This window comes from Polypterus senegalus, chromosome 13, assembly GCF_016835505.1.
Source record: "Polypterus senegalus isolate Bchr_013 chromosome 13, ASM1683550v1, whole genome shotgun sequence".
Taxonomy (NCBI): domain Eukaryota; kingdom Metazoa; phylum Chordata; class Cladistia; order Polypteriformes; family Polypteridae; genus Polypterus; species Polypterus senegalus.
This window is the reverse complement of record NC_053166.1, coordinates 57,996,265-58,013,376: the sequence shown is the minus strand read 5'-3', so window position 1 is coordinate 58,013,376 and position 17,112 is coordinate 57,996,265. Positions and strand designations below refer to the sequence as shown.

Sequence of the window (17,112 nt, the reverse complement as noted above, 5' to 3'; positions counted from 1 at the left end):
AAACCTATAAAAAGTTACTAATTTTTTTCCTATGCACTCTATTTCTTATTGCATAATTCTATACCAAAATGGAAAACAAAAAACTATCTGCTTTAAAATTAAACACTTTTAATTGTTAACCTCCAACTTGTCATAACTTTATAAAAAAAAAGAGAAATTGATGTTCCTTATAGTACGAAGATTTTTTTCTTAATGAAGCATTCTCATATAAACATGTAGGAAATACGACAAAATCTGTTTTTTTGATATCGCTGCGGTTTCTTTTTCAGTATGATGCACTCAATTGTTATTTCCAAATTTCAATCACTGCATCCTAACAGGATACTGAATAGGTTCCATTATCATTACCACTGAAGAGATACATGTTAGCTGTGTGTCTGTCAGGTTGTGGACCATGGACTTCAGCCTCACTCCATAATTCAAAGGCATTCAGTTACGCTAATTATTGCCTTGGTGTGAGGAACTAGTCAAAGATCCAGTCAGCCAACTGACTGGGTTCCTGTAAAGCATATTTTTATATGTCAAAATAAAAAAAAAAGGAAATTGTGTGTATGTGCATTCTACCAAGAGGGCACATATGGAAAACAAAACAACAATAGGTATCTATGTACATTAAAGGAATATTTACAAATTTAATGCTGAAGATATAGTACTTCATATAGGACATATCACAGTATGTAATATTTCTTCATAAGCAACAGAGCTACATTAAGCATATCATTTTAAAAAATTTTAAACTAAAAAAAATATTAGAAAACTAAATAAATGAAAACTTGCCTTAAATACATGTGCAGTTTTGAAATTATAAAGTCCAAAAAAGAGCATTACAGTTGAAATCTACTGATGTAGCGCACTGAAACTTGCATCTCCATTACATGTAATTTTAATCTGCTATGGGCTGGGGTGCTACCTAGGGATTTTTCCTGCTTTACAACAATTGCATCTTGGGATTGGCTTCAGCTGCCCCGCAATCCCGCGCTTGACAAGCAGGTTTGGAAGATAGATGGATGTATTTATAATGAAAGTGATGAAGGTGGTTTGTTAATTAGAGGCTTATAAAATTACAGACCTTGGCTTTAAATTGATTCAGATAAGGAAAATTTTAAAATTAGATGTACTGACTGCGAATTAAAAATTGCTGTTCGAGATACCAAGCAAATAATCTAACAAAGAAAAATGCAGCTTCTGCAAACAAGGATACTATTTGACAACATTTACAAAAGAAAGTGTATGGACATTTTCAAGATATGAGTGTGTAACTTCATTTAACCTTTTAAAGAATCATTTAGTAAACATAACAGTACCTCGAATAATTATAAAAAGACACAAAACATTTCATAAGTTTTTTTTGTAAAACAAATCCTATCAAACTTTAAAAGGGTTTTATTGTTTTTAATCTACTTATAGAGGATGGGCGCATGGAAGGAAATGTGGAAATAAACTAATGTGCTCAGTGCTTTGATATATAAATATATAACCAACCTGATGGTAATTTCCAAGCTTTTCATATTATGCAAAAAGGATTTAATCTATTGATAAATATTTTTTTTAACACAATAGCTGTTCACAAATAATGAGAAATAAAGGATAATTTTGCATGCATCATGTTTTATACCAAATTGCATTTTTTCATATTTACATACACAAATGAAATAACAGGAATACAAAGGCCATGGTGTATGAATTGTTAAAATTTCAAGACAGAAAGCAAGCCTTCTAAAGAGACAAAATGTACAGTCTGTTCAATCTTCAGAAGCTTATACTATACACGATGACATATAAAACACACACACTCTCTTAACATTTCTTATGAGCTATCTGCAAGATTTCTCATAAGAACAGTCTTTTTGTTTTACCCTACCCCAGAGGATCCCAAGCTTTTTTTGTTTGTGATCCCATTCTGAAATCTAAGCATTTTTACAAACCCATATGTTTGAAATATTGACATTCACTTCCTATTCAATATTGTTAAATGTTTTTTCTATTTTTAAATATTTTCTTGCGACCCCATTAGCCTATTTGGTGACCCCATTTGGGGTCACTGCCCTACCCACTTCATTAGGTCCTACATATTGAAATCGATGCCATATTATTACATATGCATCAGTATCAGTCACTGCTTAAGAAAGCAAATGAACTAATATAATAATTAATAGATTGAGCAAGCATTTACTGTAAATGAGAAAAATCCTTGAATCAATTTTAAAAGAAAAAAGTTAAAATGTGTATTTGGACACTGTCAGGTGTGTTTATCAGTTTAGCTACAGAGGCACTCATATTGTCAAATTAAAAATGAAAAAGACTGCTCTATAAAGACAAAAATGTAAATCATACTTGGCATTATTATCTCTCTCTATATAAAAGAAAATCCTGGAATGCAAAAGCCAGGCGATGAGACGTGATCTTCTCGGAAGTTCTCGAAAGACATTTTAAAGACCCGCGAGATGAAAGAGAATGGGCAAAAAAAAAAAAATCAGTAGTGTAACGGGAAGCAGCACACACCACTGATACAGGTGTCTCAGTACATATATTGTCCTTTATACACTTTATAACTGAAACATCGATGAATAAAAGATCGCATTAGCACAAAAAAAAAAAAAAGGAAATTAATCAGGACCAGGTGTCATTAAAAAAATATCAGGTTAAAGCGAGGTCAGAAATAAAAGAAAAAGAGCAGAAGAAAAGTATTTTCGCATTTGCATCATTCAATGCACAAAACATAGATTTACACAATAATGGAACATACAGTATGAGAACCTGTGGACCCGCAACAGTTAAAGCAACTACAAGTTTAATTAAAAGAAAACACAATTTGGTCAGGTGTATATTTATGATCACAGAGAAGCGATCACAACGCAAGCAGCAGAGACACAAAGTAGCAAAAGGATAAAATATCGTCGCTCTGCCCTTCTCGCAAACCCCCCCAAACGCTCGGACAATGGGAGCAGCGTTATACGTCCTGCATAAAAAAAAGAATTTAACCACACCCGGGGTCAGAAATAAAAGACAACTACTGTTTTTACACCGTCGCGCAAAACCACACAGTGAGCCATCATGTAAAAGAAGTTCACAGACACCAAACCTAACAGTTGTTGGATTGCATTTTGCAGACAAGCATCATGTGCTCCCAGCTCTTAAAACGCCGACATGCGACAGGCAAAAGAGGCAGCTCACAAGCAGCAAAAATACAGTAAATGATCCAAAGACATATCCCAAGCGTGCATTTAGCCAAACCCCCCCTTCACAACATGCGCAGCATTATACGTCTGGCAACAAAGAGATGTAACCACGCATGGGGCCAGAAATAAAGGACAAGTATGGTTTATACAAAAGTTTTTAAAGTGAAAATAATGCATATGTAATAATTCACAAGAAAATTACAATCTTTTTAAAATGTATATTGCCTGCCTAAGGTAAAGTCATCCCTGATGGAGGATCGCAAGAATCGTGAGAAACAGGGGTACTTTCATCGGATTAGCGCTATTTCAGATGTGGAATGGCAAAATGGGGGAGGCAGCTTGATGAATGAGGTTCTCCAGGACTTAAAACAAATCCAAATCATATTATGTGATATCATCTCATGTGAAATTCTACTCCATACTTCTAGAATGTTTATTCTGTTATGTATTGTACTGTGTTGTATTGACAGCCTTCTTGACACCCACTGCACGCCCAACCTACCCGGAAATGGGTCTCTCTTTGAACTGCCTTTCCCAAGGTTTCTTTGAATTTTTCCCTACAAGGGGTTTTTTGGGAGTTTTTTTCTGGCCTTCTTAGATAAGACAAATAAACACACATTCAGATTCATCTATCAGATACCAAACTAAAGCAAGATAATTGAGGTATTAATACAAAGCTTGTTTTTCTTTGCACAATGATTGAAAGACATTGAAGTCCATTCCAGAAAAGCCACATTTTTGTTTGATCTTAATTCAATTAACTTAAACTACTAGTAACGATTTGTTTACTTGCTACTCATATTCTAAGGAATCAGCAAAGTTTACACCAAAGACTTAAGATTTAAATGTATGGTTAAATGGCTTTGACACATGCACGAAAAATAGAGACAAGTGCAAACTATCTTGAAAACAGAAGGTACTCATTTATACAGTAAGGAACAAGAGAATGGAAGATTTGGTATAGCTGAAGCAGGTATACCACAAAGAGTGAAGTGAAAAGATTAAAATGCGATAAGTAAATGAAAATTGGAAAGCACATAATCTATTCTTCACAGAATATTACATTTTTTTTTTATTTTCACAAGTAAACTTAAAGCATCATATAACGGGTCTTGCTCCTAAACCCTACCTAGCGATAAACCACAATTCAAACAAACTTTCATTACTTTACAGATATTTGAAACTGGAATTTACATCAAAATAATATAAAATCCTCCAATCCATTGAATCTAATTCAGGGCTGCGCAGAAGACCGAAGGATTGAATGTATATACGGTGCACAAGGTATAAAACAGCCCTGGACAGGGCCATAGTCCATCACAGGGCCCCTCACATAACAGCGGATTTGAAATCACAAGATCACTTACTATGTACATCTTCAGATATGTGGGAAGAAATCCAGGGCACCCTGAGGAAACCCCACAGAGAACCAAGGGGTAATGTGCAAACTCCACATTGACACTGAGTGAAAGTAGGATTTGAATCTACAATGCTGAATTTCTACAGAAGCAATGCTAGCAACTGAACTAATGGGTCATCTATTTAGGACAAAATAGAGAGAATTAAGGGCAATGATTGGCAATAACATGAATATGAAGTATCTACTAAAATTATAATATTCTTACAAAATAACAGTCTCGATTAAATGCACTCTGCCCTTAACAAATCAGCACACAATCCATTACAGCAGGGACTGGGGTAAAGCTTGAAGAAAACAAACTGTAATCGGATTTAAACCCCAAAGTGAACAATGGTTATCCTTTTTCAATAATGGGTTTCGATATCTCCATCCCTCTTCATCTTACACTCTTTCACCTAAACATCTTATATTTAAAAACGTGCTCAAATCACTTTCATTGCTGGCAAGAGTGCACTTTAACCTCACATTAAACTGAACTGCTGTCTTGCAAGCAATGCATCTTGATCAATAGAAGCTGATGGGTATTTAATGACATCTTAAGTAGCAATCATCAAACATGTTTGCTGTTTCCATATGAAGTACCAGTGGTAGCTAGTAATACAATTTGCTGTACCAGGGCCACGGCCTTGTTTCAGCAAGAAAGAGCAAATGAATCTGTTAAACGCGTTTTATACCTCAAGTCAGTTTTAAAATGGTACATGTAAAATTATCCACAATAATGCTAACACATCACTTACCATAAAGTACAGCTTTAAGGCATTATGAGGTGCTATGCAGATTCACACATAAGACTTCTAACTCTTCAGTGCAATGACTTTCGTGAATAATCAAACTCTGGGCAATTTTGCAGGTGAGTTTTCATACTTCTTCCCATCTAGTATACTATTTTGTTTTAATAAGGGGTATTCTTTTTCCGACTAAATGTATTACTACTAATCATTTTACAGTATTTGTTACAGGGGCTCTGTATATAGGGTACTGGTCTAACAATAGCAGCCAAGACTCCTATTCACCAAGAAATCACTTGTTACACCACACATTGTGACTTTCTGTTGTGCAAACACAAACACAGGGCACAGTTAATGATTACCTATAAAAACAGGCTATTCACTTTCATAGGTTTGGACTAATCTAATAAGTTACCAGGGGCCAATAGTCCATGAAGCATGCATGCGATCAAAAACAAATGCGTTCTGTACTGTTTAATATTGGTTAAAAGAGAAGAATATTTTAAACAAATATTAATATGTATAAATCAATAACATGCAGGTCATTTTGAGTTGACTAGATGAAATACAGCATCCTTAATATACATAAATTTAAGAGTTGATCTAGAAGCTTACCTTTAACAGATGTCTATAACAATGAAAAATCCAAACTCTAACATGAAATACTTTTTCAAACATGTTTATTTTTCGATAATCTATACAAACAATTTTTATATCTGATTCAAGCTACTAATTTGGTTCTTGACAGGTGCTCTAACAAGAACACATTCCCATCACAATATGAAAATACAATGCCAGAATTTAAGGTTTGGAAGGGCATCAACTAATGCTAATTTGCCTCCATCAAATGACTGATGGCTGCTAACCAACTAATATGAACTGACAGAACTTATACCCTGGTACAAATTTCTAAAGAACTAGATATAAGGTTCAAATATATTTATGTTTTGCAATATATTCAGCTATTATACATTCATAAATACTGCAAAATGCTCAACATGCACATATTTCAGAAAAGTTTAATATTTTCATACTTAAGAATCCTTAACAAAAAATAAAATAAGTGGCTAAATGATATTTCAAAGTAATGATGTTTATCATTTTGCCACTCTTTGGGTAAATACATAAATGGGCTAAATATGCAAAATGCCCATGCAGAAACATAATTTAACTAAGATAATAAGCTTAATAGTATTTATGTAAAATAATTCAAAACAAGCACACTCTAGACAGAGTAATCATTAACTAAGCTTTAACTATACAAAATGAAAATCATTTCAATATACACATTTTAAAGAGAAAAACAATTTAAAGTGGGCTTAAACTGTCTAGGTTTTTAATTTGCTAAATACCAGTATTAAAGATGTCCCTTTTGTAAATTAAGACTCATCCCCACTCCTCATAGCTTGTGTATGGCCTTGAATTTTATTCATTCTTATATCAAACTTGTGTAAGTGAAAAAGTCAACTTATACATGACTGCTCTAACACTTCTGCTGCACAGCATGGTCTCTGATCAGCAGTATGTCAGGTCACCCTGGTCTTCTCACATTTAATTAACTATACCTTGCAGTACTTGACAAGTAAAGCATTTTTAATCTTGAGTTTTTTTTCCAGTTTGCAGAACAGTACTAATAAAAACTGCTTAACTGTTGTACAAAGTCTTTGAATGTTATTTACATATGTTTAAAGTGAATCTTATTTTATAATAATCGCTGGTCCCTGTATAGAGCGCACTCGATAAAGATATCCATCACAGTTATAACATATCCATCATCGAAGTGTAACTTGCCAAAGTACACAAATTGAGTTTCATCAGGATGCTGTGCAGATGAAAGAAAGAAAACCTCGACCTACTTGAAAAACAGCAATCCATTATGTTTAAAACAGATTTGTCTCGTATCTATTTTGACCGTCCATGTGTGAACACCCCAAGTCGCTTTTTCTTTACAGTATTATACTGTTGAAAAAGCGTGTTAGCCATTTATTATCAAAATGAAAACTATTTTGATTTCCTCCACACAAACGTGAATAACAAACAGTCTTTCTCTTACTGTTGTACCTGAACGCAATAGGTATTTTCATCGAGCATGCATTTATCTTAACATTGCACCGTCCATACCAAAACATAAACCTAAGTATTATTGGTTGTTCTTTGACCAGTTGTTGCAAGCTTACACAATGTCGAAAACAGGACAGAGAGCTTCTTAAACAGTTTTCTCATTCTGCTATACTTGACAAATATAGACAATTGCTCAATTTAAAATATTTAAAAAAATTATCCATCAATTTCTTACTCCACTGCCCATTGTACAGTCGCGTGGCAAACACTGATAAATGTTTTATCAATTTATGAAAGTATACAGTGGAAGCAAGAGCTCTGGTGTTGCAAATAGTCTGGGTTGATAATTTTACGAAGTTGAGGTGATCGGTAATAGAAGTCTTTGTGACACAAGATTGTAAAAGGTTATATTTCAAGCGGAACTTAAAGTCCACGTTAAATGATAAAGGACTTTGGAAACAATGCAGAAGCATGACCTTACTAGCTAAATGAGGAAAACCTGAAGTTTTCCCCAAGTCTGAATTTACACTTTGCAGCCAAATTAGTTATTAATAAGGTCAACATGATCCGCTAAAATGCACAATTCTGAAATACATATATTTAATCAGCAACACAAAGCATGTACCATTTTTCTGTCGACGCTACGCTAGTTTGTTATAGGCAGTGATGTTATGGCATAGAAGCAATTACTATCCTTTTCGTAGACATAGATCTATACAAATAAGACAATAAAAAATAGTCTACCTACTGTACATGAAAACTCAAATAAGACAATAAAAAATAGTCTACCTACTGTACATGAAAACTATCACAATTTCGGAAAAAAACAGTGAAATTAATCACGTTAATTGAAGCAAACCGCTTCTCTGATGGTAGAAGAAGACGTCTGATCTACGTCGTGTAATATGCTTATCGGGTCGCGAAACTCCGGGCGCATTTAAGCCTATTAACACTGGACAACGTGTGTGGTTCGAACTCGGTGATTATTTGTGTTTCTTGGCACGTATTTGCAACCGAAATGATTCCCGGCGCAGTTTGCCCTTTTTCCACATCGAACACGCTAAGTTCACTTTTTTCTTCCTCTTCAGTCCTCTCAACACACGACTATTGAACAGCGCAGCTAATTACGATGTTGGTCGTTTTTAAATTTCATAAACCTCCACCGGGCTGAATTTTTAACGTTGCCGTGTGGTGACTGGACGTTATACTGAGGGTGTGGCTCTCAGTACTGGACTACTCCCTACATTTTTCATCTGATAATGTTCAGATTTTCAGAATGTTAACTTATGCCATTCTATAATTACACTAGTTGAACCAATACATACAACAAAAAACATAATGCTACAGTTAGTTTTACAAATCTACGAAATTAACCTAATCGTCAAAAGGCGATTTGTTACAATATTCATTCATCCATCGTTAAACGAGTTCAATCCAAATTGCACTAAACCACACACACACACACACACACAAGTGACAGACGGTCTTTGTAAAATGGAAGGGTTACGAAGCTTATTCCACTGTGAACCGTAGAAACAGCATTAACATAACCGCATCATCCATCGAACTAGAAAGCCTCTGCTAAACACCTACGGGGGCACTTTCATAAAACATAAAAGCATTCCTCGTAAAATGTGCACAACTCGATGCTGCGGCTGCTTATTCTAGTAGCAATTCAGCACCGCCCCACTCAGCACCTCATTGTGAATTCAAACGGGGATCTTCGCAACAACAGGTTGTTGTATATAAGACAGAAATTCGTGTGGGAAGCGATTTTATTTTAACCAACTCTCGGCTTTTCTTATTTCACGGTGAGTTGACTGTGTCTAAACAAAAACTTGATCGATACTTGATCGTTAATTACACGCATATAAAGACTACAAAAAACAATCTGAACATTTCTTAAAATGTACAAACTACTGCTGTTACTGTTAAAGGACATATCACCTTTAGTATATAATAAAAAATACTTAAGTATATTGATACCACAGCCCTGCGCACAATGCAGCACGTAAAATGTACGTTGTAGGCTGTCGCTCATCCCTTTTATGCGAATTTAAGCCTTTTCCCCTTCCCTGCTAGGTATTAAGCTAGCAAAACGTCAATTCCATTTTACTGCAATGACACGAATCTAACAAGAAGTAGTTGTCCGGCAGTTTACATAGGGGACAGCAATTTCACTGATACTCTCAGAAACCAACAGGCAATAGATACAACGTGCCAACTGTTAATTTTGCATATTTATACTGCAACTGTCGCGATTTCTAGAATTAGATAATGAAAGAAGGGTAGTGAAAGGTTCATAAATCAAGCAGCTGAATTTAAATGATACCAATACACATCTTACTTTTAATTTTAAATATTCTATTTGTGTAAGCGTTAAATGATGTGTTTCTCGCAATGGCTTATCGCCATCCAATCAATTTTAATGCTCGCCGTCTGTGATATTAAATGTTTCACAAAACCTAAACAGGATTGTCCAAAACTCGAACATGAAACATGACCAATTCGCTGTGGTTTTATTGCTCCATTAGCCACTGATATATGCTTTTGAATTGGTGGATTATAAGGACTTAGACTTGTAAAACCTGACTTGCTGCATAAAACTGTCAAAAAGATACATTTTTGTATGAGTGGAAATTGTACACCGCGATTTCCATGGTTGGCTTCAGACAGAATCGGATTTTTGTCAATAATGTCAAATAATACATTACTAAAAAAACTTTGTAAACATTATCAAAATGTAAAAATATCAAGATGATTGATCAATACGGAATAACCCTATTTAAAATATCGGTCTCGCCCCACTGCCAACTTAAGATGCTGGGCATTACTGCTTCAGCCAAATGTAGTACTTCACATTGTTTAGCTGGATACTTTTACTCTATATGTTATACATTTTATGATGTTATTTCATCCCTACCTTATTGTATTGCTCATCTAAGCCGGTTTGGTACGCTCTTTCCGGCTTAGGAGCGGCGTTCACTCTGCTCCCGAACGCAGGCACTGCAGTCCACAAAACTCCCACGTTAAACAAAACAAACCCCAAAAATCCAGAATTTATTCAAACACAATCCTTCACGAATACAAAATCCAGAAACCCCCTCACAGTCATTGGTGTCTATTATTCCTTAAAAAAAAATCCAGAAAGGCGCCTATAGCAATGGTCCACTTGGTTCTCGTCCGCGACTTCTGCGAGCGCTCTGTGTTGGAAATAATTCTCACTGTGTTTCCAGCAAATGTTGATTGCAGCAACGCACACGTGATTATTCTTTCTCCCTCTCTCTCTCTCTCTCTCCTAGCTCGCTCGCTCCTCTGTGGATCTCGCGCACTCTCTCTCTGTTTCCCTTTTCCTCTTCAGGAGGGACACAAACTGTCTGCAACTCCGAGCCAGTCTTTCTGCATTCCTTTGCTTTATGTTATAGTAGCGTTAAGGCACTATTGTGGCTGTCAGCCTCACGCACAGAGGTGTTTCTGTTGGTCCCGAATCGATCACCTTCATAAACATCCAGTTTCTACAGTTTATAATTGTGCCATTATTTTTCACTTCACAGATATTTCTGCACTACGCCTAAGACGGGTATGTTGTGCGTGCGTGGAGCGTGAAACCATTTGCAAACATCACCCCCATCTCTGGTTTTCTGTCGAGCTCGCTCGCTCACTCCCGGTGGTTTGTTAGTGGGAAACACTTAAGAGGAGGGGCTAAGATAGCCCTCAACAACCCGATCAAACCCATTTTATTTTATTTCGCATCACCTGCGCGCCCTTAAAGGAGACAGGTGCAGTGTTGCGTACCCTTACGTTTAAACCACACTCGTTGTAGTAAATTTATCTTTGCCCTTAAACTCGAAAACAGAGTGCTGTGCTGAACTAATCTTGATCAACACGGAAAAGACAGTCAGCCATCGTTCAGGTGCCGTGAATAAATTGTATAAAAACAACCGTTTTTCTCCTTCGTTAAGTCCGTTTTACTGGGGCATTTTACACATCTTTCCCCTCCCGTTTTATTCATGCACCAGTTTGATCCTGATTCTCAGCACATTCCCATTCGCCTCCAGTGAGCAGCGACGCAGAGCTGCTTCCGTTGGTTTCCTAGAAACAGCCTGTCGGCGGGTTTGTGTGAGACGCTTTAAAATGCAGCTCAAGAAGTGATGCTTTAAACGGAGAAGGGGGCCGTTACTATTCGTGTCTTATTCTGTGCTTTTCTTAAATTCCTCCAGAAGCAGAATGCAAATTGCAATTTACTCGCCACTACAATCCAAATCAGCAGGGAAGGACCAGCTTTCAGTAAATAAAATAAACAGACGACTTGCCACTCAAGTCTCAGCATTGTTAATCAATGTTTTGGGAAGGATCGATGTATATTGCTCGCACAGCTGGGGTCTCACAAAGCTGCAACTAACAATGGGTGGGAGGAGAGAGTGGTAACAGGTCTTTTCCGATTTCCTGACAGCTCCTATTTCCATTTTAAAAGGCACCTCGCCTGCCTGTAGTCAGGGTTTAGTCCGCAGTACTCGAGAAATGACTCGTGTTTCCGTACAAGTTTAGCAGGGCGTTAATAAACAATTAAGACACACGGTAATGCTTCAAAGTAAGCCAGTCTTAAGGTTTGTTTGACATTTAAGAGATGAGAAAATACTCCCAATAGTTCAAATTCATTCATTTTATAGTCTATGGATGTACATGACTTTGATGGAGCCCTATCGCGATTAGAGCGCAGTTCTTGGTACAGGTTTCACCTAACCCACCACAAATGTACTAAATTCATCGCCTTAATCTAATTTAAGGATCGCCGAAGTCGCAGTCAATCCCGGTTGCACTGGGGGCGAGGCAGGAGCTACCTCTAGGTGGAGTGACTGTCAGTCTAAAGGCATTTTTTAATGAGATGGAGTAACGTAATTTATTTTAGTGCTTGATGCGTTTTGCCTTCCCCAAAGCTTTTGGAGTCGTCAGCTCATTAAGGATTTTGTTTCACTTGTTACCTCAGCTTACGTGTCATTAATGTTTGTTGGTAATGCCTTTCAAGTGATACAGCATCCAAATAAAGAATACATGTAAAAGAAATCGAAAAGCTTAAAAGCCCATCCATGAACACGACTAATATGCCACAGTGTATTGCACTTTTAGCGGTTTTTTTTTTTTTTGCGCAAAGATCATGTTTGGCTGAGCTTTTTTAAAAAGTGAAAGTCACCTAACATTAGCATGTTGAGATATTATATACATTATTTCTATCCACGCATGTCAGCAATTTGCATTATCTGCATTTAGTTTCTGAATGGCTAAATCTTAAAGAAAACAGACGTTTGTAGTGCACCCCACTTAGGGAATGAGAGCTACTGTATGATCGACGGTGTGAAACCCCCTGAACTGCGAGTTAAATCCTCATCACACCCTACTGAAAATCTACAAACGTAAGTAGACAGTTCGTAATGTATGAAGTTTCGGTATTGTTGTTTATAGAAAGTAAACTACATGACCAAATGGTTTTGACTAGTCGAACCCGACGATATTTAAAAATAAATATTTGTGTATAATATCAGCTATAAAATAATTTTATCTGGAATAGCTAACATTGACAGTAATGATTTACACAACCTAAAATGTTAGCAAAACATAACATGAGATGACTCGCAGCTGAAGAGTACAGTACAGTACATATACCTTCTCACTTCGTTTTCAGATATACTTTTTAAAAAGTTAAGTTGTTTGTACATGTAAAACAAAACACGTATATAAAAGTAAACATGTTATCTGTTCATTTATACTTCTGCTATTGTATTCTTGTCAACAGCATAACCTCAAAAACGTGTTTATCTGCTTTCATCTTGAATCAAACCTTAAAACGCATACTGCTTTTACTTTTATCATTTTTAGTAGCTGCATGCAAACGTTCACACATTGCTCAGCCATTCTAGTTTATAGATGGTTGTCTTAAATTGTATTTGAATTAATTCTTCGCAAAATATTAGTTGACAACACGGAGTGCGCTGCTCAGAAAAATCCAGAGCCTTCCCATAATTAGCTGAAAGCTGGGTGTGCCGCGGCCCCAGCAGTCCTCGACAGCAATGAGATGGGGACCTGATTATACATCTGGCCTCAGTCCGATTGGCATTGATTGATCTCCCATGTGTCCTCACATTTTCCACAGACAAAGATGCATTCTGTGCCACTTAAGGAGTACAGCAAAGACAAATGCATGCCCAATTGAAATTCCATTGGAAAGAGTTAAGATAAACCCGTTATATTTATAACCTGTACTGAATAATGCTCATCTTTCTGTAAACTACTGATACCATAATAAGTTTCTACAAGCAGATTGCCTTAGACATGGATGTGATGAAAAAGTGGGGGTGGGAGTAAAATACATATAAATATAATAATTACTAGTATTTTTACAGCAGAAACGTGTTTCTGTTTTTTTGTTGCTCGTCATGGGAGTAAGTTTTCTCTTTGTTTTGTTATGCATTTGTTCTGTAGCTCTTTTTATATATACTTGCAAGTAAAAAATTAAACAATTACCTATTTTGATCATTAGCCGCTTCTAAATACTATTCTGTTTCTGCATCCATGCAATGGAAAAATCTGTGTGAAGATTTCATACAAATTTCTTTCTGCTGAACAGAAGTAGCATTAACATTGTACATGTGGTGCCACCTACAGGCTTTTCGGAGATAAGGAAAATATATGTACTCTAGATCCTGTGCATTCATTGTCATTCATAGTTACTTCAACATGGTAATGCAAAGAAAAATATATACTGTATAGAAACAATTGTTTTCCTCAAAAAATATAATTTTATGTCATTTCAGTACTGATTTGAAAACACTGATTATATTAACTTCTGAACAGTTTAAAATATCTAATTTACCAGAAAGTGTTTAAAAAATCTAATTAGCCACACTTATAGACAGCAGAAAGCGAGAGCATGAGTACTTGAAAAAGAGTTCAACGTGATCTAACACTAAATAAATCCATACCCATGTCTATTATTCACAAAGTGTTTTTGCAGTGAAAGATATCTTGACACTTCTTTGAAGCAAAAATGGTAAACTATTGCAAAAATGGTAAACTATTATTTTCTGTCCAGAACAAGGTTTATTCAGGTTTGTTAACCTTATTACATATAGAATTTGCATTGTTCTGTTTTTAATGTTTACACTATATATTAATAAAATATGCTTTTTCTCTGGCTAGTCAAGTTCCCTTTGTATCCCAAAGATTTATATTTCATGTTAACTGTCTGTTCTAGATTATCAGGCTATGCATCAATCTGGGTGAGTGTGCTGTATAATGTTGTCCCATCTAGGATTGTTTCCTGCCATGGGCTTATTGCTACCAGGATCGGCCCCTTCTTACACTAATCTTGCAGTGAAATAAGTGGGTTCAGTAAAGAATGAACGACATTGGAACGTAGTAATGCATATACACATATAATATTCTTTGTATGTGCAGAGGATGATGCTAGAAAACACAGAAATTAGGACATTCTTTTTTTTGCCCTGGAATGTTCCCTAAATCTGTTTTTTATAAAGAATTTGTAATTCATATATTTATTATAACATCAATGCAGCACTGTTTTTTGAACCAGCTATGTGAATTAGGTCCAACATACTGCACTAGCTCAGAATTGCAGGCCAATTTTTTGGTTGCCTTTAACTATAATTTGTTAAACTTTAACATCTGTTACTGTAGTCATTAAACACCTGACAGAAGGTGCCACTTATAATTGTAGTAGCTTATAATACTGGAGAAAGATTAGACCATCCTGGCTGCATTTCTTTCTTCTATGTGGTAATAATGCATATTGATTACACAAGAGGATTTATTTTCAGACACTCATTTTTTCTGGTTAATTGCAAAGATATAAAGATTGGCAAAATTGTGCAACGTTTTCATGTGACATTTTCTTGCAACATTTTTCTTCAAAACCGTGCATCATACAGTATACATCTATATACCATTTTTTGTCTTCATTAGGACAATACAACAGTAAACAGTAAACATGCATATGTCAAACAAAGTATCTTATATACATCCTCTCCACTAAGAACAATAGTAGTTCAGTTATGTGTTAATAGTCGATGAAAAAGCCTATGTAATGGCACACACTTACAAATTGTAAAACTGTATAAACATTCAATTGCCGGCTAAATCATGATTGATGTTCATGCAGGAGAAGTTGTATCCCTTCCACGTATTAAGTTAAATAATGGTGATACTTCAGCATGTAGATTACTAGTCACCCTACGTAGATGACAATTTCCAATAGTTTTGGCATTTGCTATAGCTATAAATAAATCCCAGGGCCAGAGTTTTGACCATGTTGAAATATACACATGGATCGACTGCGAGCTAAGTGAGCTATCAAGGAGGGATACACAGTGTTATATTAACAGAATGGTTATCTGTGAGGCAGTGTTGCATAGTGGATAAGAAGCTAGACTCTGACGAATAAGTCTGCCTATTCAATGTCATCCTCCGTCTGGAGAGGGAACCTTATTCAAAGAGTCTGTGTTTTGATTGCTGGACACACCCATTGGTCACTAAAGCTAATGTGGTTTGTACTTGATATCAGAATATACTCAGTTCCAGAAATATTAACATTTCAGAAACAATTAGGATTTATAGGTTAGTGAAATGACCAGATTAATATGTATTGGGAATAAAGTAACTATAAGGCCGACAGATCACAGCATCAACATGGTATAAAAGAACATGACTAAAAAGATTATACATATTGGTTTTGTTTATAATTTTCTTTTCAGAAGTACATCCAGATACTGCCTTATTTTGGCCATTATCTGGATGTGGAGCCAAGAGCCAGGCATCACTTGCCATGGTTATTAACACAAATGGACTACATTAAAAGGATGTTAGGAAAACAAGCACTTGGATTATAATGGAGACAACTTTTTAACCTACCATTATTATTATTTGTAAATAACTCTGTTCCACATTACAAGCAGAGCTGTAAGAGATTTAAGCACTTGGTCCAATGACAATACGAAGCTCACCAACAGACAACAAGAAGAATGAATGCACCCTGTGATGTTGTGCCTGGAGCAAGACCCTTTATTGTCCTGTTTGGAAGTTCACAAGTTTCTCAGTCAACTAATCTGCTTAATATGGTGTCATATCCTTTATTAAGTCCTTTCAATGGGCATAGAATAAGGCTATAGCAAACATACAGTATATTTTGTCTCAAGAAAGAAAAGCTAAGTCCAGCACAAAATGATGTGAGAATTACACGTGGGTTAAATGAATGTGTGTAACATGTTGAGACATTTTAAGGACAGAGTGACTAAACAGCCCAAGCATTAATGAATGAAATTTTTGTGTGTGTGATATTTACTTTGCACCTAAATCCCCTTCAAAGTAAAGTGATTTTTTAAAGTTGTCATCTCATCTGGTCTGCAGTTATTGTTACACCATCCATTGCATTCCAAATAGGCATATTATTAAGAATTATTTCAAGAGAACACGTATCATTAGTGTGCATGGTGAAGCGTCCATAGTCATAATTCAAACCTTCATAAAGAGAGTATAATTCAGCCCCTTGGACTGACTGTAAACTTTTGCAATGTAGCTATTCTGTGAGATATACAACTATAATCCATTTAGATGCTTTGTTTTGCAATTAAAGACTTGCCTTGGCTAACAGAAAAAACAATGTTTTACACACACACACACACACACACATACATACATATATATATATATATAT

General features: G+C 35.8%; 1 protein-coding gene across 5 annotated transcripts in view; it reads right to left on the bottom strand.

The window, feature by feature from the left end:
• Positions 1 to 12,115, bottom strand: part of LOC120542166 (protocadherin-1-like) — a 367,416-nt gene extending 355,301 nt beyond the window's left edge. For 2 of the 5 annotated variants that reach the window (XM_039774408.1, XM_039774407.1), the window contains exon 1: positions 10,312 to 12,115. In XM_039774408.1, coding sequence (XP_039630342.1) covers positions 10,312 to 10,328 — 17 coding nt within the window. In that variant the 5' untranslated portion in view covers positions 10,329 to 12,115. Of the gene's footprint in view, positions 1 to 5,336; positions 5,355 to 8,181; positions 8,201 to 10,311 lie in introns of those variants that run through there. The other 3 variants (XM_039774404.1, XM_039774405.1, XM_039774406.1) reach the window with 3 other exon arrangements.
• Between the last annotated feature and the right edge of the window lie 4,997 nt (positions 12,116 to 17,112).